The following is a 26,760-nucleotide window of genomic DNA, read 5'->3' as shown; positions in this document are numbered from 1 at the left end:
AAAAAATATGTATTTCTAAAATGCTTACCTTGCCTCATAAAAGAAAGGGCTTTTTCTTTTAAATTCTCCGTCAGTTGTTTCTTTTTAGTCAGATAATCCAAAACATAAATATTTGGAGCAAAATTTATCATGTTCTGTTCACCACAGCCATAAGGCATCCGAATCAGGGAGGCTAAGCCATTGATGGAAGAACCAAGAATATCTCCTGAAAGCACAAGACATTTATCAAGGTCAGCAAATCCCCAATAACCACACCTCCTAGTGGCAAAGAGAGCAGAAGGCGCCCGACACTGAAGCACTATGACTGGTCCACCGCCAGGAACACAGTAAAAACTTTACATCAGGCTTTTAGGAAAATGGTCAAATAAATGATAATACAATGGTACTGAACTTGTAGATTATGCGACAAATTAGGAGACTTTTAGCTCAAAGATACAGCACATATAAGCAAACTGTAAGTTGTTTTTTTTTTAATTTCTAACCAAAATGTCAGGATTTGCATTAGGAAATCATCATTCTTATACAGGGAAGAAAAGTTTTACTATTAGTACACTTCACATAAATAGAACTTTATATTGACTTCCTTACTAATACACTATAAATTCTTGAGAAATGACGTTCTAAGGGCAGGGCTTGTGGTATTTTTCAGTGTGCTCTATTTATCAACAACAAAGTAGAACTAACTGGTATATATGTTTCAGTGAATCTCAGGATCAAAATGGGTTAAAAGTATTCTTCAAAGTGAGTAACATAAAGTTAAACAAAACACACTCTTACCCACATTCTAACATTATGGCTCAAGAAAATAAGTAAAAATTTAGAAATGTAAAGGCTGAGTTCTAATTTTGACCTCACTATGGTTGAACTGTATAGAGAAGAATATTCGTCAGTGTGGTTTACTTTAAAAACTTCACCATTCCAAGTCCAAATACCTACTGAAAACTTGCTCCTAAAAAAGTGAATCCAAATAAGAGAGGATGACTTTCATGTGGGTGGGCTGCAGTCGTGCTAGCGTACCATGTCTTAAACTTTAGATGTTAACTCGGAGAAGTAAATACCAGTGCAGGTTTTGTTCCTTATTATTACCACCACTGCACAGTATGCTTTTAATATTTAAAGTGAACATAAACTTGGACTTTTAATATTCAAAGAAGCAAGCCAATATTCACCAAATAAAACACAAATAGGTTTTTTAATAGAAAATGAAAAACCAAACAGGTTTTTTAAATAAATACTATATAAAAATAAAACTTGAAAAAACATTATTTTTAAATCAAACTTTAAAATTTAAACTTCAGAATATTCAATAACCACAGGCAGAATCATTCCAACATAAGGAAAGACGGTACACACTCAAACTTCAAGGCTCATGGGGGGAAGGGAGAGTTAGGGAGTTTGGGATGAACATATGTACACTACTGCTAAGTCACTTTAGTTGTGTCCGACTCTGTGTCATCCCATAGACGGCAGCCCACCAGGCTCCCCCGTCTCTGGGATTCTCCAGGCAAGAACACTGGAGTGGGTTGCCATTTCCTTCTCCAGTGCATAAAAGTGAAAAGTGAAAATGAAGTCACTCAGTCGTGTCCGACTCCTAGCGACCCCATGGACTGCAGCCCACCAGGCTCCTCCATCCATGGGATTTGCCAGGCAAGAGTACTGGAGTGGGGTGCCATTGCCTTCTCCAGATATATACACTGCTATATTATAAATGGATGCCCAACAGGGACCTACTGTATAGCACATGGAACTCTGCTCAATGTTACGTGGCAGCCTGGATGGGATGGGAGTTTGGGGGAGAATGGATGCATGTATATGTATGGCTGAGTTCCTTCACTGTTCACCCGAAACTACCACAACATTGTTAACTGGCTCTGAAAGAAAGTGAAAGGCGCTCACAAGAGAATCAATTCCTAGGCAGGTTGATAAGAAGTCCAGGGTCCCCGAGGAGGAGGAGGAGGAGGAGGAGGAGGAGGAGGAGGAGGAGGAGGAGGAGGAGGAGGAGGAGGAGAAAAGGGTCTGGGGCTCTCAAGGAGGAGACAGGGGTCTGAAATTCTCCAGGAGGAAAGGACAAACGTTTTCTCCTACATTCCTTAGTAAGGATTATATAACAATAAGGTATCCTGCTTGAGGACATGTTGCTCCTTCCTGAAAATCTTCTGACCAATCCTGTTATCTTAAAATGCATATTGTGGGAGTGAGTCTAGTAAGAAGTTTAAAACCTTGAGACATTCTTTTGATTTACTGTAATAACCAATTAAAAAAGTATTTAACTCCCTTGCTAACACTAGCAAGGGGGGCATTCTCTGTTCCCCTTCCGGTGTCTATGTCAGAAGCTTTCCCTATTCCTTTTCACTTTAATAAAACTCTGTTACACAAAAGCTCTTGAGTCATCAAGCCTGGTCCCTGGTCCCGAAGTTAAATCTTCTTCAGAGATGACAAATCCAACACTGTTAACCATAAGCTATCACTCAGTCATGTCTGACTCTTTCTGACACCATGGACTGTACAGTCTATGGAATTCTCCAGGCCAGAATGCTGGAATGGGTAGCCTTTACCCCAATACAAAATAAAAAGTTTAAAAAGAAAAAACTTTAAGGCTCTTCCCTCTGTATATGTGCACACACGCCATACCATCTCCCAGCACCCCACCACTGTGGGAGGTGCTTAAGCAGAATGTATTCTCCTCAACAGAGAGTTTGTTTATTTATTTTTAAGAATTATATCTAAGTCTCCCCAAAAAGCCCTCCAGTATTCTTGCCTGGAGAATCCCAGGGACAGAGGAGCCTAGCGGGCTGCTGTCTATGGGGTCACACAGAGTCAGACACATCTGAAGCGACTTAGCAGCAGCAGCAGTAGCAGAGGGACTGGTTGTTTGGAGTAATAATAAAAAGCATGACACCTGCAGGTGAGATTCAAAAGAACCTCTGAAAAAGTGCTTTAGGTCTTGACACCTCAAAGACCTGACAAATTATTTAGATGTCATTAATTGAAACATTTCCAATACTTGGGCTACCTGATGCAAAGAGCTGACTCATTGGAAAAGACCCTGATCTGGGAAAGATTAAGGGCAGGAGGAGAAGGGGGCAACAGAGGATGAGACGGTTGGATAGCATCATCAACTCAAGTTTGAGCAAACTCCAGGAGATAGTGAAGGACAAGGAAGTCTGGCGTGCTGCAGTCCATGGGGTCACAAGGTCGGACACGACTGAGCAACTGAACAACAAAATCTAAACATTTCTTTCAGTTATTCATAAAGCACAACTATACAAATAAGCCATTTGTGTGGAAGTTCTAATAGTTGAAAGTACTTTGGCAACTAGGAGAAGGTGACTAAGTCAGTGGATAGCTTCCAGTGGTACAGGGTACATGCATTCTGCACAGAGAACCACTCGAGGCAGTGGTCCTCAACTTCTGGTTGTCAGAAGCACTAGCAGAACCTTTTCAAAACATGCATGTCCTAGCCATAGCCCAAGGGAGTCTCACTGAGTAGACTGGGAGTGGAACCCGGATATTTGCGTATTTTCAAAGCTCCACAGGAGGCTGTGATATTCACCAGTGACTGAGAGCCACAAAGGCAGAACAACTCCTCCCTCCAGCCACACAATATTGTGGCCTGGCTACTCAGAGTGGACTGTACACCAGAAACATCAGCAACACTCGGGAGCCTGTTAGAAATGCAGATCCAGGGCTCACCCCACGCCTACTGAGCCAGAATCTGCCTTCACACAGGGTCCCCAGAAGATTCATGTGCACCTTGAAGACTGAGAAGAACTGGTCCAGAACACACCCCTTACTTGCCTTTCCACTGTAATCAGCGGTTGGCAGCAAGTAAAACTTTTTTGCAATTCCTTATTTAATTAGGATTAAATAAGAAAATATACCTAAAAGGGACCTACTGTATAGTACAGGGAACTATATTCAATGTCTTGTAATAAACTATAATGGAACAGGATCTGAAAAATAATATATATATACACACATATGTATAACTGAATCCCTTTACTGTTCCCCCAAAACACAGTCAATCAACTGTACTTCAATTTACATAATTTATTAAAAAAGAAAATGCATGTACAAATAAATGAGAAATGTGTATTACCATATAGAAATAAACCAGTAGTGAGGGTCATATACTCTGTTCTTACCGATTGCAGTGACCTGAACCCTCTCACTGCCACTCACTGTGTGAGGAGGAAAGGAGAAGCTCAGTGTTTTCAGGGTAGTTTGTAGCATGCTGTCAGTCAAGTCTAGCAAGATGGATTGTGAATACGATTTTTCTATTCCTTCAGCCTGTTGATAAAAAGTAATACAATTAACATGGTCTCTATTTCTCTGTTTAGAGAAAACCATAGGCAGATAACGGAGAAGGCAATGGCATCCCACTCCAGTACTCTTGCCTGGAAAATCCCATGGACAGAGGAGCCTGGTGGGCTGCAGTCCATGGGGTCGCTAGGAGTCGGACATGACTGAGTAACTTCATTTTCACTTTTCACTTTCATGCATTGGAGAAGGAAATGGCAACCCACTCCAGTGTTCTTGCCTGGAGAATCCCAGGGACAGGGGAGCCTGGTGGGCTGAAGTCCATGGGGTTGCTAAGAGTCGGAAACGACTGAAGCAACTTAGTAGCAGCAGCAGCAGCAGCAGTAGCATAGGCAGATAATGAGTTAATCGTCTGGCCTGTGTATGGTTAGATAAGTGCCTACAAGGTCTTGGTTCAAATCCATTAATAAATGTTTACTTTCTCTTTAAATTAGAGAAAATAGTTCACGGAATGGCAATGGAAATGATAAAGGAGAAGATGAAAAGGGAATGAAAAACCCTCTGAAATAGGTCCTTTTATTATTCAAAGACAGAGATTAAATACCTTGTCCAAAGGCACCCTTGACAGAGCTGGGATGAAGTCCAGGGCTGCCTCCCTCCAGAACACAAGTTCTTATCCACTATGCTGAGTTGCCTTTTTGTGCATCATGTCTTCGAAAAAAACCTACAAAACCTATTCTACCTGTACTGAGGAATTCAAAAATTCAAAATCTATATATCAACTTGGCACAATTTAACAGGATTCCAATGTCACACAGAGTGTAAATATAACCTGCTTTATAATCATACTAAAAATTTGAATAAGACATTGGCAATTACCTCCAATTGCGTGATATATTTTTACATTTAGATGAGAAAAACATTAGGCATTCCTGGAGGGTGGAGAAGATATCCTACTAGGTCCTGAAAACAAATTTAACCATGAGAAAAACCATCTTCTGCTTCCTTTTCAATTCTGTATTTCCATTTCGTTTTAGGCTTCAAATATTTACCTTCACTAAAATCCTCTGGGTGACAGCATCAGAAGCAGCAGGTGAAACAGCTGTGACGGTGATGGGCACTGCCCCGAGACGTGTTGGCCTGATCGGGAAAACAACAGTTGCCCCATCCTCACTGGGAACCAGAATGGTCTGTTGGTGTCCCGTGGCATTTATTTCGTTCGAAGCCATTAGAATATCAAATGCATCACTTTTCTCAATGATTACCTTAACCTGGAAGAAAAAAAAAAAGTCATCAAAGGTTCTGTATAATAAATTGCTCCTCAGTAAAATGCTGCTTTGTGCATACATGCTAAGTCGCTTCAGTCAACTCTTTGTGATCCTATGGACTGCAGCCCACCAGGCTCCTCTGTCCATGGGATTCTGCAGGCAAGAATACTGGAGTGGGTTGCCATACCCTTTAAACTGCGGTTAAATCTGTGAGGCCCAAGATTAGAGAAAAACGAGACAGAAAGGTTCAACCAAGAAGAGCATGTAGAGGTAACAGGAAAAACCGAGTGCTTTCCCATGCTTTTTCCACCTACCTCAAGACAAGTAGGGAAATGGCATTCTTCAAGTCTAACATTAAACTCCCACTAACATTAAATTCTCTCATTTTCTGAGAGCTGGGTTATTTCATGTCATGGTACTACCACCAGCCTGACTCAGCTGTGTCATCCTGGGACACTAGTCCCATTAGAAAAACCTGAGGCAGACAGGATGAAATGTTATTACACTCATTGAGAATCACTGCTAAAATTATTCCAAGAAAAGTATGACTCAGACACTAGTCCTGAAGCACATGTTGGCTGTAAACTTTCGTAGAGTACATCAAAGTTGCCAGGCTCATCAAGAAGAGCATTTCTCTGGATCTTAGACTTCACGAATTGTTTTTCCCACTTATTTTCTCATCTGTTTCTCAAAATATTTCTAATCTAACAGATGAGTAAACTGCAATTAAGTTACTTGCCATTAAGTGGGCAAGCTGGATCCCGAATCTGGGCTTCTGACTCCAGATCTTTTGCTCTTTACACTATATCATGTTGAGAAAATTAAAAAGTAAAATTAGAAAATAAGAACCAGTTTATTCTCTAGCTGCTGCTGCTGGTAAGTCGCTTCAGTCATGTCCGAGTCTGTGCGACCCCATAGACGGCAGCCCACCAGGCTCCCCTGTCCCCGGGATTCTCCAGGCAAGAACACTGGAGTGGGTTGCCATTTCCTTCTCCAATGCATGAAAGTGAAAAGTGAAAGGGAAGTCACTCAGTCGTGTCCGACTCTTAGCGACCCCATGGACTACAGCCTACCAGGCTCCTCCACCCATGGCATTTTCCAGGCAAGAGTACTGGAGTGGGGTGCCATTGGACATAGTGCTTAAAGAGATGATGGCATTTTCGGGTAGTAAGGTTAATTACAATCCCTAGTCTTGGTCGGGGTGGGGTGGGAATCATTTCATTAGCACCACTATGGGCACAGTACAAACAGTGGGCCTACCCCTGCCTACAGGGAACTGATTGGCTGAGGGGACACCAGACCATGACTCAAAAATCAAAGCCTTGGAAACAGAAGACATTAACACAGGGAGCTCAACCCAGGGTCCTGAGATAACCGAGAGGGGTGGGATGGTGGGGGGCGGGGAGGGTCCAAGAGAGAGGGGACATATGTATAACCTATGGCTCATTCATGTTGATGCATGGCAGAAACCAACACAACATTGTAAAGCAATTATCCTCCATTTAAATATAGATTTAAAAAAAAAAAGAAAATACAAATATGGGGACCACAAGCCTAACAGCATGAGTGAGATGCCTCAAGGAAGACACCTTAGGTCCAAACCAGTCCTTGAAAGGAATAAATCCTCGCCAGTTGCAGTGGGCACTCAATGGCAGTGTGAAGTGGCAAGACATTCTCCGTGTGGGAGTAGAGTAGGGGAAAATGTGGGGAGAAAGGAGCAGGAAAGAGGAAGAGACATGCCAAGAAATGAAGTTGTGGGACTAAAGCAGAGAACTCGCACTAGAAATTAAGGGGAAAACGTCTGGACATGCCAGCAATATCCTTCAACATTAATAAGTTGAAGAAATGGTGGGCAAAGTACGGCTATTTTCAACATTCCAGAAATGCATACAATTTTTAGATGCCCAAACACTACATAACCCAATGCCAGCATGTTTTCTTCATTTTTTCCTGACGTGTAAATGATGCACAAACCTTTTAGCACATTACCTCAGTGGCATCTTTCAAATAATTGAATATGATTACTTCCAAAGCAAATTCTTCACCTCTGATGACAGAGTATGGAAGATTCAAAAAAATGAAAAATGGTTGGAAGGCTTGGAGCTGGAAAGAACACAATGAATACAGATTTTATTTAAGTCCAGAGCTTCACACTTTACACACTTAAATCTCACAAAACCTACGACACTTATTAGTAGCTTCACAGAGAAATGTCCTCTTGCCTACCAACAGAAAACGGCAACCTATCCTAAATAAACAGGGGCATACTGCTGTGATTTATAACACAGTAATCACTATGTTTTATGAAACTCCTACTTGGAACCAGGGACCTTAAATTATTTCATCACACCTATGCAGGCAGGTGTTACAGTCATATTTTACAGGAAAGAAACCTAAAGCTCAGCAGCCTCTGTAACTGGTACAAGAGCACGCTGCTGGCAAGTCCAAGAGCCAGAACTGGATCCCGCCATGTCTGAGGCCATAGCCAAGCTCCTCTTCTACTACTCTGTCATGCCGATTCCATCATTCTGCTTTTAAAGCCACTGCCCAAATGAAACAGCATCTGTCTTAGACTCCTGTGAAAAGTAAATGATCTTTTGTCTACTACCCTATGGACTGTAGCCCGCCAGGCTCCTCTGTGCATGGAATTCTCCAGGCAAGAATAGTGGAGTGGGTAGCCATTCCCTTCTCCAGGAGATCTTCCTGACTCAGGGATCAAACTGGGGTCTCCTGGAGTGCAGGCAGATTCTTTACTGTCTGAGCTACCAGGGAAGCCCAACATATAAACACATACATATATGTTGGTCACCTAAACGCTGATAGTGTTGGCCAAGCTTCTCACTGGCAGCAGTTAATTGTCTCCTAGAAGTTTATTTGGAAATCTGTGGCAGTCTCAGATTGTCACAATGAGTGCTCTTGGCACTTAGCAGGAGAAGGTCTGCATGCTCCGGACAGTCCCAGGCAATGAAGAACTGTCCTGTGTTCCTCATGATTCTTAAATGTCCTTTCATGTAGATAAAGCAGCTGGTTATAATAACCTGGACTTACAACCTAATGACAACGCATATATAAACCCAAAGCATCTATCAATATACAACTATTTTGTAAATCAAGAGGAAACTGCCCTTTGTTTTGTAACTTGACCAAAACTTCTTCACTATTTCAAAACTTTACATCACCACAGGCAGCACCACTCAAGGTTTTTGCATTGCTAGAACAATACATGTATATCAAACTGCATTTTGCAGCTGTTGCACACAAGGTGATTCTATATACTGCATAAATATTCAAATATGTTACTAGGCTTTCTCATGCAACTATGCCTGCCCACTTACATACTAAAAAGTATATTATTTTATTATACATTACTTTCCTTTTATTTCTCCTTGGTATTTCACTTAGGACATCTTATTGATTGTTTTAATTAAGTATGAAGGTATATTAAATTTTCTATGCATTTCATTTGCATAGATGGTTGAGGGACAAAACAAAATATCTGTTTTTAAAAACCAGCTTCAGATATGACAGAGCTGAAAGCTACTGGTCTAAGACCCATCACAGTCATTATATTCCTCTTGTCAGTGATGGTTTAGGAAGTGACATGGGATATAATTTGACCAAAGAGTTGTGAAGGAATGTTTACTAGGGGACATTCTGAGTTCTGCTCGTCTTTAAAGAGGACATTCTCTCTCTTCTGGCCTTTGGAAGTGATTGGACTCAGTCAATAATAAACTTACTATCCAAATCTCAATACAGAGCTAGCAGAGTTAACAGTTTAATACAGTTCACACTTGAAAATGTAAAACAGATGAAAAACAAAAAGGAAACACCAAGAAATGTCCAAACTATGATCAACGTCATAAGCAATCACTTTTTTAAAACCCATTGAGGAGCTGACGCTCTCTTTGCTTCGTGGCATTGTTCCATCTATAAGCAGCTCTTTGGTATACTACCTCCACTGCAGCAGTTGTTAGTCCAAGACCTAAGTCCTCAGAGATCACAAAAGCCGTTGCAACCCAAGAAGTGATAGAATCAGGCACAGTAACTTCGAATTCTTGGTAAATCCTGGAACTGAAGTCAAGATAAACATAAAAGTCACAAAACCAAGAACAGACACACTTCAAAATAGGCCAACAAAACCTAAACCATGTTTTGGAAGAATTTTCATGTTTTGGGAAATTTTAATTTTCCAAATAATATATGTATCTAGATATTTTTAAAGATTTAAGCATAAAATAATACATTCCAAGTTCTCAAGGAACAGGTCATAATAAGGTCATAACACTCCAAACTGATCCATATTCCAATAAAAATCTTTCTACAATATTTATATCTTCAAGACAGGCATCATTTTCAAAAATTTTATATAGATAATAAATACCCTTTTCCAAATTTAACTCCCATTTGTCTCTCTCAATATGCATAAAAGTTTCCCTTTGTATTCTTGTCAATGCTCTTATTTGTTTTTGGAGGTGTGACTCGTGTCTTATTTCAAGTTTCCATAAATAGCTGACTCACACTATATGCAGATTTCATGATTTACTTGTTGAGTCATCACGCCAGGTAGCACAGAGTTTGTTAGCTAAGCTGAATTCTTTTCAATACCCACACCTCTTCTGCCTGTGACTCACAGGGATGTTTAATGGGGCAACACAAGGCAGAAGGGACAATCCTGAGTGCTTCCCACCCCAAGCAACAAAGGAACTCCCAGCAGTCTTCCCCTAGTGAGAGCCATGCGACTTCAGGGAAATTAAAATCATCCTTCTTTAGAAAAGGCCTGTCTTCTTCTTGATGATACTCTTACTGTCACGATTCGCATACAGCTGTATTAAATACTATGCATGCGTGTGTTCAGTTGCTCAGCTGTGTTCAACTCTCTGTGACCCCACACACTATAGCCCACCAGGCTCCTCCGTCCAAAGGATTTTCCAGGCAAGAATAGTGGATTGGGTTGCCATTTCCTTCTCCAATTAAATACTATATTTAGATACAGATGCAGATGGTGACTGCAGCCATGAAATTAAAAGACGCTTACTCCTTGGAAGAAAAGTTATGACCAACCTAGATAGCATATTCAAAAGCAGAGACATTACTTTGCCAACAAAGGTCCGTCTACTCAAGGCTATGGTTTTTCCTGTGGTCATGTATGGATGTGAGAGTTGGACTGTGAAGAAGGCTGAGCGCCAAAGAATTGATGCTTTTGAACTGTGGTGTTGGAGAAGACTCTTGAGAGTCCCTTGGACTGCAAGGAGATCCAACCAGTCCATTATTAAGGAGATGAGCCCTGGGATTTCTTTGGAAGGAATGATGCTAAAGCTGAAACTCCAGTACTTTGGCCACCTCATGAGAAGAGTTGACTCATTGGAAAAGACTCTGATGCTGGGAGGGATTGGGGGCAGGAGGAGAAGGGGACGACAGAGGATGAGATGGCTGGATGGCATCACTGACTCGATGGACCTGAGTCTCAGTGAACTCCGGGAGTTGGTGATGGACAGGGAGGCCTGGCGTGCTGCGATTCATGGGGTTGCAAAGAGTCGGACATGACTGAGCGACTGAACTGAACTGAGATACAATTAATATCATTCTTTAAAAACTCTTGGTCTATTTAGTTCTTTATCACACTAAGTTTACACTGAAACATTAGAAAGAAGGCAAAACTTACTTAAAACTAAGACCAAACAAAATATATTCAGACAAAGAACTTTAATCTGTACCCCATGTTGGTGTCTAGCCAAATCCAAGTCTCTGGAAAATGCTTTCGCACATGTGGGCTGCTACCCAGAGAAAAGTCATGAAGATCTACCAAGTAGCCTTCATTTTCGTCCACAAACCTCTCAGCCAACTCTACGCTGTCATCTAAAAATAAACATTGACAACTGTTAGGGGAAAGTCACGGTAGATAATGTTCATAAACCTAGTCCACAGAATTACAGCATCTCTCAGCTGACAAGGCCTTTACAGTTTATCTTCTCCAATCCTTCTCATTTGCCACCCGAGACCCACAGAAGTCATGTGACTTACCCCAAGCCACATGGTCACTTATGGCAGAGCTGGGAAAAAAGTTCTCTGGCCCTACAACCAATACCTAAAAAACTACTTGCAGTTCAGCTGCAAAAAAATACATTAAATCCCATTCTTAAATGTTACCTCCAATTCTGCTATTCTCTTCTTAGATTCCTAGTGCTGAATGCCTTTGGCTATACCTGCCACTGCTGCTGCTACAAAAATCCAGCTTATTAGCTTTTTTTCTTACAAAACAGTCACATTGATACACAGATACTGGATCACCTATCTCTATTCTTTCAACTTTTTATAAGCCTAAAACTATTTCAAAACAAAATGTTAAAAAATAAAATTATACTGAAGAAGTTACCAAAGATTCAAAGATGAATGCAGTGAGCTCCACCCACTGTCTACAGAGAAGGCAAACAAATACATGAGTGATAGTCCACTCAGGCGAAACGTCTACCATGCAGAGAACAGCTGATTTTACACAGAAACTGAATAATGAAGAGGGTACGGCTAGAAAAAAAAAAATCCATCTTGTGTTGTTTATTGCATTACATTTTCCTTACATCTTCAGATAAAGAGTATCCCATACAAGAGGAGGAAAGAAAAGTAAGCTAAGTACAAAGGCATGTCCAGAATATGACAGTGCTTATTAGGGGAGAGTGGCATAAAATGAGAACAGAAAGAATGCCTGGGTCCAGATTTTAAAATATCAATTATCCCATGCTAAAGGACTTGGGCTTGATCCTTCAAGCAGTGATGATCTACTGAAGGTTTTAAATTAGAAACATGATCTACTCCATGTTTTATAATGGTAACTCTGGTCTCAGTGAGAGGGTTTAGAGATGGGGGAATGGATAAAGGAGGAACAGAAGGTTCCCGCACTGCCCAAGAGCCAGGGCCCAGCAGAGGAGAGGAAGGACAGCCTTAAGATAACTCTGCTCGGCCTCCCAGTTGGATGAGCTTTGTGTGTGCCCACCGCACTCTCCCTCCCCATCACACCCCTCAGCACACTCTTCTACCTGTGTGTTGGTTTGCCCTACTATGCTATGCTATGCTAAGTCACTTCAGTCGTGTCTGACTCTGTGTGACCCCATAGACGGCAGCCACCAGGCTCCCCTGTCCCTGGGATTCTCCAGGCAAGAATACTGGAGTGGGTTGCCATTTCCTTCTCCAATGCATGAAAGTGAAAAGTGAAAGTGAAGTCGCTCAGTTGTGTCCGACTCTTAGCGACCCCATGGACTGCAGCCTACCAGGCTCCTCCATCCATGGGATTTTCCAGGCAAGAGTACTGGAGTGGGGTGCCATTGCCTTCTCCGTGGTTTGCCCTACTAGACCAAGCTTGAACTTCCATTGCTTCCTACATGCCAGGCACATATGAGTATCATCTACTGATTATAGGTAATTGCAGATTTCTGAGTACCAAACAAGTGCGAGGCACTTTGCATGCTTCTAGATTTAAACTCCGAACAGCCCTGTAGTAGAGGCAGTATTATTAGTGCTTATAATTCAAGGAGAAACCTGAGGTTTAGGGAGCTTAATGAATTTTCTCAGTGTCATAAAGCCAGGGTTGAAAGTCAGAAGTATTTCTTGGTAAATTCCTTTCTTAGTCACTATGCTGTTCTGCATCTGGCAGAGAGGAAGGAACCAAGGATGCATTTTGGGTTTCTGATGCAAACATGTAGGTAGATGATGATTTCATTAACAGATATATGGAATCGTATCAACTCAAGGGCTCATATATCAGTCAAATCATATTAGGGAAGAGCAACGGTTTGTGACATATAGAATTTAAGGTATTTGTGGGGCATCAGGGTGCACAATCAGGAGGGGTAAGATAAACAATCAAGTTGTTCCAGAGTTGAATTTAATGGGGAAGATGTCATGGAAGGACCAGGGACTAGGGAAGAATTCTACCAAACTGACTGACCACGTGGTCCAGGTTGTTGCTGTTGTGTTGTTGTTTAGTCGTGTTACAGCTCTTTGGCAACCCCATGAACCGTAGCCCACCAGGCTCCTCTCTCCATGGGATTTCCCAGACCAGAATACTGGAATGGGTTGCCATTTCCTTCTCCATGGTATCTTCCCTATCCAGGGATCAAACCTGCATCTCCTGCATTGGCAGGCAGTTTCTTTACCACTGAGCCACCTGGGAAGCCCATGGTCCAGGTACTAGGGGCAAATATGGGCAGAAGGAGTCAGTGACCAGAAATAACCAGGAGCGGTCAAAACCAAAGAAGACACTTAAAAGAATTAGGGGAGTGAGGGCACATACAAAGTAGAAGGACAGGCATTTGAAATGTTAGGGGTAGATCCATGGTAGGTGATGACGTGACCATACGACTACTGTTGCCATGGTGATGTTCCTATGACAATGCACAGTAGAGGGCCACCCACACATTCAAATCCCCCAAGAAGACAAAGTAGTCAGACTCTGAATCTTCCGTGAGAGTCATTAATATAGACAGAGGGAAAGGGAAAGTAGGTGACTGAATGTTCATTAAAGGATATGTGATTGAAATTTTTGAGTTTCAAATGATAAGGGGCTTTTAACTGAGGACTGCTGAACAGCGGTCTTGAAGTAGCCAAAAAAATACTGAACTCTATACACCTACTGGGGGTGGGGGGCTTCCCTGGCGGCTCAATGGTAAAGAATTCACCTGCCAATGCAGGAGATGGATGTGGGTTCGATCCCTGGGTCAGGAAGATGCCCTGGAGAAGGAAATGGCAACCCATTCCAGTCTTCTTGCCTGGGAAATTCCATGCACACAGGAGCCTGGCAGGCTATAGTCCATGGGGTCCCAAAAAGAGTCAGACATGCCTTAGCGACTACACAACAACATGCACCTTCAGACCATGAACCAGAAGAGAGGCAGAAAAATGAATGTCAATTACTTGAAGGTTTCCAGGAACATAATATACCAGTAGAAGTATCAGGTTTCTTCTGTTAGAGTGAAAAGGTAGAAGGTTCTCAGAAAAGGTAAAGATTACAATGAGTGTTACTAACAATAGAATGAGTATGGTAGTGAGCACCAGATTTGATAAGTAAACATAAACAAAGATGGGTAAAAGCTGAGACCAACAGAGAGAGCATGGAAAATCAGATTGGCTGGAAGGCTGTCTAGGATAAATGATTATATGAAGAAAGCTAAAAGTGCCATGTGTCTTTAATCACAGAGATCATAATGACTTCATAAAATCTTTAAGACTACAAAATTGTTCTTAAAACTTCAGGACAGAGGCTCAGGTGTCCTACAGTGTTAAGAACCAACCCCAAAATGGAGAGTCTAGAGTTTAGTGGGGGAACGTGGGGTAGAAATTCGTGGATAGCAACTATGATAGTTCTGTAGTCTTTTGAGATGATTTCGTATCATTTTACCTGAAAGAAGTGAGAACAGCTTCTAGAATTAATCATTCTCATTTCCTTCAGTCAAAATATTTTATGGGGACCTCCCTGGTGGTCCAGTGGCTAAGAATCCACCTTGCTATGCGGGGGACAGGAGTTCGATCCCTGGTCCAGGAACTAAGATCCCACATGCTATGGAGCAACTAAGCCCCCACATCACAACTACCAAGGCCATGCGACACAGCTAGAGAGTCCTTGCACCACACAAAGGATCCCACATGTCGTGACGAAGACCCCGCATAGTGCAACTAAGACCCGACACAGTCTAATCAATCAGTTAATTTCTTAAAAGAAGTTAAAATGAAAATTCAAGTAAAATGCTTTATGAATTTTCCTTAAAGCACATCCTTTAATTAGTTGGGTGGTCAACTCTACTTAGCAATCCAGGGAACGGGGATGTGCGATGTGATCCTGCCTAGGAAGAACGCAAGAGGAGATGTGTATGTGTGATTGTGTGTGTGTGTGTGTGTGTGTGTACAGCATACTTCATGGCATCTGGGCTATTTTTTAGGTGAACAATAAAAAGCTAGAGAACAGAAATGTTTCAAAAACATGTTGCCTCCTTTTGACTAATTCCAAAGTAACATCACAGTTTACAATACAAATTGGAGGCATAAGATCTTTCAATATGTCCAGAAATATAACCATGTCAAAAAGTTACAGAGAGAAAATGGAAAGTAATCATTAGAAAGATCTACACAGAAGCTGAAGAACACTCCATGTCATGGCCCAGATGTACTTCCAAGTACATTAAACTCCAAACACTATAGGATAAGAGAACAGAAAATGAAAATTACAATATCCATATTCAACCAGAATGTATGCATACTTACATAAGTAACTATAAATACCTGAGATGAAAGACTTAATTACTTAAAAAGCACTTTGCCAGATTTCACTTACAAACGCCATCAATGTAATCCTTCACAAGGTTTGCATCCGTCAATACCCAGAGGCCACACTCCTAGAAAGAATCATTTAATCTTCTTTTAAAATAAATAAACTTTTAAACAAATGCCCTCTAAATTGTCAGTTGCCTCTACCTCTAATTCACTCTTGCTGTTTTGTTTTCGTGTTGCATGTGAAAATACCTCCCTTTGCTTTTTTAACTCTTGCTCATTTTTGAGAGTTTAAATACATACATGAGTTTACAGTCTCTCACAACAAGACACACAGAGACGCACACAAGCACACAAACACACACTCTCACATGCAGAAAGAGCTATTTCAAAGTCAAGGAAAGTGATGTAAAAGAAAGAAATTACTTGTTTAATGGTAATTCCATTATTTCTCTAATGATGAATTTACTCATTTGCTTTTAAGACTAGAAGGATGATCATCTTTCAGTTTCAAATTACACTTATATAACACACTGCACTTCAGCAACACATTTAAGAGGTTAACATTTCATAATTCAGATCATTAATTCTGAAATTAGTTTTGCAGCAGTAAATATATTAATATCTTTTCAAATTATATAGCAAACTCAACATACCTGAAAGACTGCAAAAGAATTCATGAACATGCCTAAATAATATCCTGTGTTATAAAGTTCCAATTCATGGACCACCTAAGAAGAAGATAAAATATACAGAATGAAAGCATTCATATCAGTGTGCTCTGCCCTCTCAACATTTCTGATATGTACTGTGAATAACAGACAGGTACACATGCTTATCAAATGTGCTACATCAAATAGACCATATGCTTATCAAATTTGAAAATGACACAAATGGAGAAATAATGAATATGTCAATGCCATGTTCATAATTCAATCAGCCAAAAATACACTTCTTCTTTAAACTTATTTTTATTCTGTTCAGTAATCAAGAGTTCCTAAGAAGTGTGGGCTTGTTGACAAAGCCAACACATAGAGATCAGCATTAAAAATGACTCATACTTTTGACAAAGATAAATAGGGTCAACGTGATGGTTAACAAAGACCTCAAAAAATATCAGTTAAGAAATCTGAGTCAGTTCTAGCAAGGCGGACGAACCTAGAGCCAGTTATACAGAGTAAAGTTAAGTCAGAAAGAGAAAAATTAATTAATGCGTATTTATGAAATCTAGAAAAATGCTACTGATGAACCCATTTGCAGAGCAGGAATAGAGATGCAGACACAGAAAACAGATTTGTAGACACAGTGGGGAAAGGTGAGGGTGGGATAAACTGAAAGAGTAGCTTTGAAACATACACATAACCATGTGTAAAACAGATAGCTAGTGGGAAGCTGCTGTGTAACACAGGGAGCTTAACCAAGTGCTCTGTGATGACCTAGAGGGGTGGATGGGGGGCTGCGGTGGGAGGGAGGTTCAGGAGGCAGGGAACACATGTACACCTATGGCTGATTCATGTTGTTGTACAGCAGAAACCAACACAACGTTGTTAAAAATTATCCTTCAACTAAAAATAAATTAAAAAAACATTTTTCTAAGTGAAATAAAGCAGATACAAAAGGACAAATATTGCGTGATCCCACTCATGTGAAGTATCTAGAATAAGCAAATTCATAAGATCAGAATTTGATTAGAGGTTACCCGTGTTGCAAAGGGAAGGAGGTAATGAAGAGTTATTGCTTCAGGGTCACAGAGGCTCTATTTAGAATGATGAAAATTTTGGAAATAAACAGTGATGATGGTTGTACAATATTACGAATAATTAATGCCACTGAACTATACTTTTAAAAATGGTTAAAATGGGAAATTTCATGTTATATATATTTTACTATGGCTAAAAAAAAAGTTAGGATATTATAACCTTTTGGTAACTATTTTGATACATTTACCTCAATTACATTAGCATTAAGATTGGGAAATTAAGACAGGGAAAAGAATTATGGAAGATTCTAAGCTTAAAAACATATCAAGTTTAACATTAAACACCCAAACCATTGCTTCTGCTTTACTGAAAACAGCACTGCTACACCCATGGTAAGGAAACACGATGCTAGAATAGGCATCAAGAAGAAAGCAACAGAATGAGAAAACAGAAAATTTCATAGTATCTCAACAAGCTGGCCAGTACAGTTAGCCCAACTACAGTCAATGAAGCCAGAGCCAGACAGGATGGAGAGGAAAGTTTTTCATTCCATAACTCAAACTCTGCCACAGAAGACCTATCTGTGCAATGCAGGTGTGAATCAATGGAATTATCTAGGAAGAAGCATCTCTTGTATAAGGAAGAGAGATGCTCTTGTTCTCACTGGTTCAGTGAGAAAGCTGCAGCAAGGGAAGTCTGCTATCTATAGATTAGTCCTGGAAGATCTGAGACACTTAAAATCATTCCAAGGCATTGACAAGTCTCTGGACAACACCTATAAATTTAACAAAAATGAAAGAAAGGAAAATGGTCCATTATCATAGGCTCCTGACTCCTTCCTCTAGAGCCAACACTAGAGAAATATGAAAAGCAAGCAAGAAACTTATATGAGTAGAACAAGAAAACCCTCAGAAGAGCAAAGGGTATCTCCAGTTGGGGTGTTGGAGGAAGCAGATGGCAGAAAACTGATACACGCAGCAGTCTGGAAGAGGCTTTTAAATTCGACTTGTGCTTCTCTTCAGGAGGTAGCCTTAGGACAATCATTCCTGGCAATTCACTGCCCAAACCAGCAGGCAGCAGGCAGGCAGTCCGCTGATAATACCAGGATAATAATGGCCAGGATAATACCAAGTCAGCACCTCTGCCCTTCTGGTGGGAAAGAACCAGGAAACATTTTGACAGACCCCTGGCCTTCAAGAATTCACTTTTCCTCCCCGCCTCCTCCCACCCCTCCAAGCTGGTGGGTCATCACCAAGGGAGACTACCTCTTCCTGGGCTGCTTATCCCGAGGAGCTTAAAAATGAACCACTGAGTGGAAGGGGGCAGCACACAGAGAGAATCAAGAGTAGTTCTCCAGTCCCTGAAGCTCAACCCGTCCCCTCTCTTTAAACTGACAAGAGTTACATAGGTTGGAGCTTGGTGTTCAGCCTTCCCCAACAGACAGAACAGCTGCCAAATCAACTAGATATCCAACTAGATAACCAAACTATATCCAACAAGTATAGTTTCCATAAAAGATATCCAACTGGACAACATACAGCATGTGAGCTGAATAGTGAAAAGTCAGGTCAAGAATTTAAAATAAACATAGTAAATACAGACAAGAGAAAATATTAGCAATATAAAACAAGGATGAAAATAATAATTAACAATATAATAGCTGATATAAAAGTAGAGTATCTACCAACTGAAAGACTCAACTGAGGAACTCACCCAAATAAATACAGACAAGAGAGACGAAAGAGACAAAAAAGCATAAAACAAAAAGCTAAGAAATATGGAGGAAAAAAAGTAGAAGCGCTAATCTCTGCCAATCTCTGAAAAGGAGAAGAAATGGAAAGAAGAGGAACTACAGGAAGAAATAATTTCCATAATCAAAAAATTAAGGGACAGCATAGACTGAACAGGCAATTCATCATGACAAAGAACTAAAATTCTACACAACAGCAATATGATCTGGCCAGGGCTGGGGAAGGAGATGGGGACAGGGAGCGACAAAAAGGATGTGTAAGAATATGAGGGCACACCAAAATGCTTGACTTGTCAGATAAAGATACAAAAGAAAAGCAATAAGGATAAAAAAATATGAGCACAATTCATGAGATAAGGACATCTATCATGGGAACAAAAATAGGATGTGTAACTTCCAAAACCATGGAGAGAAGAATGAAAAGAAACAAAAAGGAAATAGTCTAAATTATCAAATTAAAAAGCAGAAACAAGTCCTAATTAGAACAAGGACTAATTTGTAAATGGGTTAAATAAGTTTATTAAGATACTGTCAGATTAGATTTTTTTAAAAAAAGCAAAATACAATAATATACTGTCTACAAGATATACTTAAAAACTTACAGAAGGTTGAAAATAAAAAGACGGAAAAACATACCAGTCAAGTGTGAAACAAAAGAAAGCTGGGATAGCAATCTTATATATGAGAGGATTTAATGTAAATGCACAGTGAGATACAGAGACTCAGGGAGAGCACATGTGTGTGTGTTCCTGTGTGTCCACATATATATGGAAGAAAAAATTAAATAATGTATTTATTAAGATATTTAGCAAGTTGTAAAATGAAAGGTATTATCATCAGTTAAATCAAGTGCAAAATGCTATAGATTTTTTAGAATAAATGAATTTAAGTAAAGTCAAGAGAAAAAAAGTGACCGATGGGTTTTAAAGGTTTTTTTTTTTTCTTTTAAAGAAAATGAGAAAAATTTGCTGGGTAGGTTGAGGAAAAATACATAATTTTTCTCAAATGGACTGATTTTACAACAATATGTCCAAACTAGCCTATACACATATATCTTTCTTCCTGAAGTGCTATTAATCGCTGTAGTTAATCAATCAATGGATATAGTTCATGCAGTCTGCATTTCCACTGCCAAGGATATATAAAGGACTTACAAATAAAAATTAAATGACTGATGAATAGGGGATTAGCTGATATAACACTAGATGTTCATATATTTCTTGACTTGTACGTTTTCTGAAGATTAACATGATTTCACTCCCTCAACATACTGCAAATTCCTGATTCAGTGAGGACTGTAATTATTTATAACCATCATGTATAACCCAAATAGAAAGCATTTTACAATTACCTAAAGCTCTCTCCAGTGTCATTCATAAATGTGCAAGTCCAATTCCTAGTACTTTCTCAAGTGTCTTCAGTTAAAATATAGTTTGAAAGTGAGGGGAAACTCTAGGTGACAATTTTCGTGTAAGAGACGGCAAAGACAGTTGACCACAACAGACTCTTCCCAACATGACAATTGGAATGCAGATCCCTTCATTCAGAAGCTTTACTATTACTGACTTATACTTGAAAAATGAAATTTCCTTTAAAACTTGGAAGTAACACAGTAAAGTTCCTCTTTTTTTCTCTTTCAATGTGTATTTTTGTAATAAAAAAATGGCTAAACTCACATTTTCCATTGTAATATCATTTGAGACATTCATCAGATTCACACTCTTATCGACAGCTACAATACCAACTGTTGAATCTGGCTGCGTCACAGAGATCCTGAGAGAGACTTTCTCAGATGGTTCAGCATTGGCTTTACTCCAAAACAGCTGTATCTGAGAAAGTGAAAAAGCAGTATTGATATAATACACTTTTTTGAAGCATTTCATGTCTTATCAATAGCAGATCAATGACAAAATCTAACGAAGAGTCTACACTTCTGTTGGCTCAGGCACATTCCAAAACCATACCCAAGTCTTCTCCAGCGAAAGGAGTAAAAACAACCTTCACTCCCAGTGTTCTCAAGTCATGGGACCGCTCACCGGGGTACATATCAAAGTTTGCCTTCACGTCTCTACCCTTCTTCTTCCCTTTCTCCGTCTCCCACCCTGCAGCTGCTAGCCAGTACTGAAGAGAAGACAGAGTCCGCCATACGTGGGGAGGGTCAGTATCCATGAGCGAGGACAGGAACGTGCCTGCACGTTGACCCCCTGGACTCAGAAGTGAGCGCCTGCAAGTAAGAGCCCCTGGGGATGCACAGAACTGCCTGCGCTGGGCGGGGGTGCCTTTCCCCAGGAGGAGGCCGTCAGACCAACACCAGTCAGGCCCACTGCTCTGTGCCTCGATGGCTGCCTCAGCTTGCTGTCATTAACCCTCAGCAAAGCATAGTCCTACCGGTACTTCTTAAAGAGCATCAATCCTCTCACCCAGGGCTGGATCGAATGGCTTTGTCAGAAGGCCTCTTCCTCCTAGGAATGTTTACCTTGCCCACCTCTATTCCAACAATCCCATGCCCCAGTGGCTGTACCACCTGATTAACATGGCCTTAATGAACCCCTCAGCTTACCTGAACATTGGAGAGGGTTCTACCTAACATTAACCACCTGCTTTCCCTTTCCTTAGAAAATCTGCAATTGTAAATGTTTTCTCTGATCCTTTGAGATATAAACCTTCTCCCAGCTTCCTGCTAGTTTTACCAGTAGAAATGTCTTTCTCAAAGATCTGGGAGTCATCCTTTTGAAGTGTCGTCATTCAGTCACTCAGTCATGTCCGACCCTTTCCAAGCCCATGGACTGCAGCACCCCGGGCTTCCCTGTCCTACACCATCTCCCTGAGTTTACTCAAACTCATGCCCATTGAGTCATTGATGCCATCCAACCATTTCATCCTCTGTTGTCCCCTTCTCCTCCTGCCTTCAATCCTTCCCAGCATCAGGATCTTTTCCAATAAGTTAGCTCTTTGCATCAAGTGGCCAAAGTATTGGAGCTTCAGCTTCAGCATCAGTCCTTCCAATGAATATTCAGGGTTGATTTCCTTTAGGATTGGCTGGTTTGATCTCTTTGCAGTCCAAGGGACTCTCAACAGTCTTCTCCAACACCACAGTTTGAAAGCATCAATTCTTTGGTGCTCAGAATTTTTTATGGTCCAACTCTCACATCCATTGGACCATATATCAACTTCCCAGGTGGCTCAGACAGTAAAGAATCCACCTGCAATGCGGGAGACCTGGGTTTGATCCCTCAGTTGGGAAGATCCCCTGAAAGACATGGCAACCCAATCCAGTATTCTTGCCTGGAGAATCCCATGGACAGAGGAGCCTGGTGGGCTATACAGTCCATGGGGTTACAAAGAGTCAGACACGACTGAGCAACTAACACTCTCACATCCATATTTGATTACTGGGAAAACCATAACTTTTAGACTATATGGACCTTTGTTAGCAAAGAAATGTCTCTGCTTTTTAATATGCTACTGAGGTTTGTCATAGCTTTTCTTCCAATGAACAAGAGTCTTTAAATCTCATGGCTGCAGTCACCGTCTGCAGTGATTTTGGAGCCCAAGAAAATCAAGTCCGTTGCTGTTTCCATTGTTTCCCCATCTATTTGCCATGAAGTGATGGGACTGGTTGCCATGATCTTAGTTTTCTGAATGCTGAGTTTTAAGCCAGCTTTTTCACTTTGAAGTGTTAATCATCAAGCATTGATTGATCTCCCAGTCTCTGTGGGTGAATAGGAGCCTAACTTACAAACTCATAGACGGCCTGCTCATATTGACCAACCCCTCCCGCAATGTCCTCCAGTACTTTTCCATTAACTCACCCCAGTATTTAAAAACCTCCCTGCCTTCTGTTTCAGTGGCGTTGAGTTCAGTCTCTCTCCCCTACTGCAATAGTCTTAAGTCTTCCTTGCCTGTTTAACAATCTTTTTTTCACACGCCTCTTGAGCCACTGTGTCAGGTTCACTCTTCTCCACTCATGTCTTAAATAAGGTGAAAGGGGAACTTATAATATGCAAACTTTGCACTTCTCACTCTTTACTCTGCACCTCAGTGACTCCATAGCTCCAAACTGCACTTCCATGAAGACAATTTCTAAAACTACATCTCTTGCCCTCTACATCCCACCCATTTATTCCACAGTCATTACTGAACATACACAAAGATTCATTAATTTTCTTGTGTTTAAACATATTTTATTTCCAAATATATAATTTCTTTTGGAGTAAATGTGGTAAACATTATCATATAAAAATTGAAGAACTATCTTTGCAAACACAACCAAAACTAATTTCTTATCGCTCATATCTAAGAAGTTTCTTGGAAGTATGCTATTTATACACTCTGTTTCCTCAAAGCTTCTTACACAGCAACATTTTTTAGAACCTGCTCTCACCTTCAGAGATGTAGGCCTCCAGGTTTAAGCCTTACTCCTACTTTAAAATTTGCCTTTCTCAGATTAATGGAGTCACTTCAAGTCTAAAATTGTGCTCTGAAACTAACAGAATACAACACTGTTTTTTTTTTAATTCTTTTCATAAGACAGAAAATAAGTTTGTATTCTATTTTGACAATAAAAATTAGAGTCAATAGTTCTCAATAAAAAAGACATGGATCACGACCTCTACTTCCCAAAATTTTTAAAAATTAAGGGAGAAGATGCTACCAGAAGAAGTGTACTCTACAAATCATTACTTTAAAATAATGATTATTTTGCTTCAGAGGTCCTGAGAAGGCACCAGCCTTTAGTGAGAACAATGGCCCATTTAAATATTCATGAGATAACTGAGCTCCACCTGTCAATCTTACAATTAGGTAACTTTTCAGAGTTGGGGCCCAGGGGGGTTTCAGACACAAGCTATACACCTTAGGTTATTAAAAAATCACTGCTGCTGCTGCTACTAAGTCACTTCAGTTGTGTCCGACTCTGTGCGACCCCATAGACGGCAGCCCACCAGGCTCCCCCGTCCCTGGGATTCTCCAGGCAAGAACACTGGAGTGGGCTGCCATTTCCTTCTCCAATGCATGAAGGTGAAAAGTGAAAGTGAAGTCACTCAGTCGTGTACGACTCTTAGCGACCCCATGGACTGCAGCCCACCAGGCTCCTCCGTCCATGGGATTTTCCAGCAAGAGTACTGGAGTGGGGTGCCATTGCCTTCTCCAATGCATGCATGCACGCTAAGTTGCTTCTGCTGTGTGCCTGATATATCTAAGACTATTTAGAGTTCTCAAAGGTGAGATGAGAATGGAGGAATAGAGAAATATTTTTAAATATCATTTCTGGGATGTAGGAAAAAAAAAAATCACTACTGTGTTTGGAGACCAAACTCCACAGAGATCTCCACATGCAAAGTAGCCAAGCTTATTGCAAATTTGCCCTGAGTTAGTCTCCAGGCTGGTGAAATGGATAAACCAAAGCCCAGCTCTGCTTCCCCGCAACACTGCAGATGGCCACACTCCCTCTTGCAGCCCTCACTTCACTGCCACACCAGTATGAACACCATACACATTCTACATGGCCACACAACTCTGTGCCAGAGCAATACCGACTCCACTGTTTAGAAAATCCTGGGAGGGCCTCGTGGATTTGAATTAAAGTCTTAAAGCCAAGAATAATAATATACACAGAAGACCCACATTGTCCATCATTCCACATGTGAAAATAGATATATAGTAATTAAATATGAAGAGTTTTATCCATAGTTCTAGAAAAAATATAAATTTCTAACCAATTTCTTTTAATGATACTTTTCTAAAGAAATATTACATTTTGCAGACTTTATGAATATGAAGTTCTGTTTTTAAACATCATTACCTTAAATCTTACCTTATTTTTAAAAACGAGCTGAACAGGAATTTTCAGAACATCATTTATAATTTCCCCATCATCTTCAATATAATACACAATGATACAGGCTTTTGGGGCCCAAGAATTTTCTGGTATTAAGGAAAAGGTTGTTGAATTTTGCTTGCCTACAGCCACCAACTGTCCCCTGGACACTACCTGAAAAGAAGAGTACACGAATTTCATTTTATGCTAAAGATAATGAGAATCTCAATATCAGCTATGTTTTCATAACTGTAAGCATACATACAAATTCTCGACTTAAGCCAACGTCAAATCCTTTTTGAATACACACACCACAAATAAACTTTCCTGACTAACACAGGGAGTATAAGCTGGTCATTAGAAAAGGATAAGATAAAGTAACCATAATTGAGGCAACAGCAACCTGACAGACAAGAATCTATTCCTGAGTTTAAGGAATGCAGAGCACCACTGAGAGAGCTGGATTAGCAAAAGTACAAGGCTATGAGGAGCAATTTTTGGTTTTTTTCTTACATTTTACAGTTTTCTATAATGAACACAGGGCTTCCTGGTGGCTCAGACAGTAAAGAATCTGCCTGCAATGCAAGAGACCCAGGTTCAATCCCTGGGTGGGGAAGATCCCCTGGAGGAGGGAATGGCTACCCACTCCAGTATTCTTACCTGGAGAATCCCATGAACAAAGGAGCCTGGCTCTGGGGTACAGTCCATGGGGTCACAAAGAGTCAGACATGACTGAGCAACTAACACACACACACATAATGAACATGTGTGGCTTACCTCATAAAAATATAAATTTTAAACATAATGCAAGGTGGTTTCATTATTCATCTTAAGTTGGAAATACAAATATAGGTAAAGAAAAAAGATAGTTTGATTTCAGTATAAAATGGGCAGCTTAAAAAGGAATGAGACTGATTTACAGCAACACAGAAGCACCTAGTATGATAAGTGAAATAAGTCAAAAAGAGAAAGAGAAAAACCATGTGATCTCTCTTCTATGTGGAATCCAAAATATGACACAGAGGACTACCCTGCTGGTCCAGAGTTAAGAATCTGCCTTCCGATGCAAGGCATGCAGGTTTGATCCCTGGTCTGGGAAGATTCCACATGCCAAGGAGCAACTAAGCCCGACCTCAACTGCTGAGCCCAGGCACCTAGAGCCGGGGCTCTACAACAAGAGAAGCCAACATAATGAAAAGCCCAAGAACTGCAAGGAACAGTAGCCCCCTCTCACGGGAACTACAGAAAGCCCACGCACAGCAACAGAGACCCAGCACAGCCAAAAATAAACAATTTTTTTAAAAATTTTTAAAAGAAACAGAAACAGACTCACAGACGTAGAGAAGAGTCTTGAGGTTGCCAAGGGGGAGGGAGGGCAGAATGGGGATGGGCTGAGAGGCTGGGCTGCAAACTACCATGTGTAAGATGATAAACAAGGACCTACTCTATAGCACAGGGAGCTATATTCAACATACCATAATACTCCATGATGCAAAAGGAATAAAATGCAAAGTTTTGTAAAGTAAATTTATACACAACTTAGACATAGAAAACTCTGTAAGAATGTATATAAATATTACATCCTGCACATGTATAATATATATTAAGACATGTTTTTTAAAGTGTGAGGCTGAATTTTAAAAATCAGTTAAGTTCAGTTTAAACATAAGATAGACACTATTTCAGATGATTCTACAATAGATCATAAAT

At 40.5% G+C, this 26,760-nt stretch overlaps 1 protein-coding gene across 6 annotated transcripts in view; it reads right to left on the bottom strand.

Moving 5' to 3' along the window:
- Positions 1 to 26,760, bottom strand: part of CD109 (CD109 molecule) — a 139,792-nt gene that overhangs the window by 35,347 nt on the left and 77,685 nt on the right. For all 6 annotated transcript variants that reach the window (XM_055534812.1, XM_055534810.1, XM_055534816.1 and 3 more), the window contains 10 exons: positions 25,048 to 25,224; positions 20,909 to 21,061; positions 16,439 to 16,513; positions 15,847 to 15,907; positions 11,243 to 11,384; positions 9,482 to 9,599; positions 7,518 to 7,631; positions 5,313 to 5,531; positions 4,146 to 4,290; positions 29 to 205 (listed from right to left, as the gene is read on the bottom strand). In XM_055534812.1, the coding sequence (XP_055390787.1) occupies positions 29 to 205; positions 4,146 to 4,290; positions 5,313 to 5,531; positions 7,518 to 7,631; positions 9,482 to 9,599; positions 11,243 to 11,384; positions 15,847 to 15,907; positions 16,439 to 16,513; positions 20,909 to 21,061; positions 25,048 to 25,224 (1,381 nt within the window). The remainder of the gene's footprint in view (positions 1 to 28; positions 206 to 4,145; positions 4,291 to 5,312; positions 5,532 to 7,517; positions 7,632 to 9,481; positions 9,600 to 11,242; positions 11,385 to 15,846; positions 15,908 to 16,438; positions 16,514 to 20,908; positions 21,062 to 25,047; positions 25,225 to 26,760) is intronic.

Source organism: Bubalus kerabau, chromosome 9, assembly GCF_029407905.1.
Source record: "Bubalus kerabau isolate K-KA32 ecotype Philippines breed swamp buffalo chromosome 9, PCC_UOA_SB_1v2, whole genome shotgun sequence".
Classification (NCBI taxonomy): Eukaryota; Metazoa; Chordata; class Mammalia; order Artiodactyla; family Bovidae; genus Bubalus; species Bubalus kerabau.
Note: the sequence above shows the minus strand (reverse complement) of the source record. Positions and strands in the feature narration are given on the sequence as shown.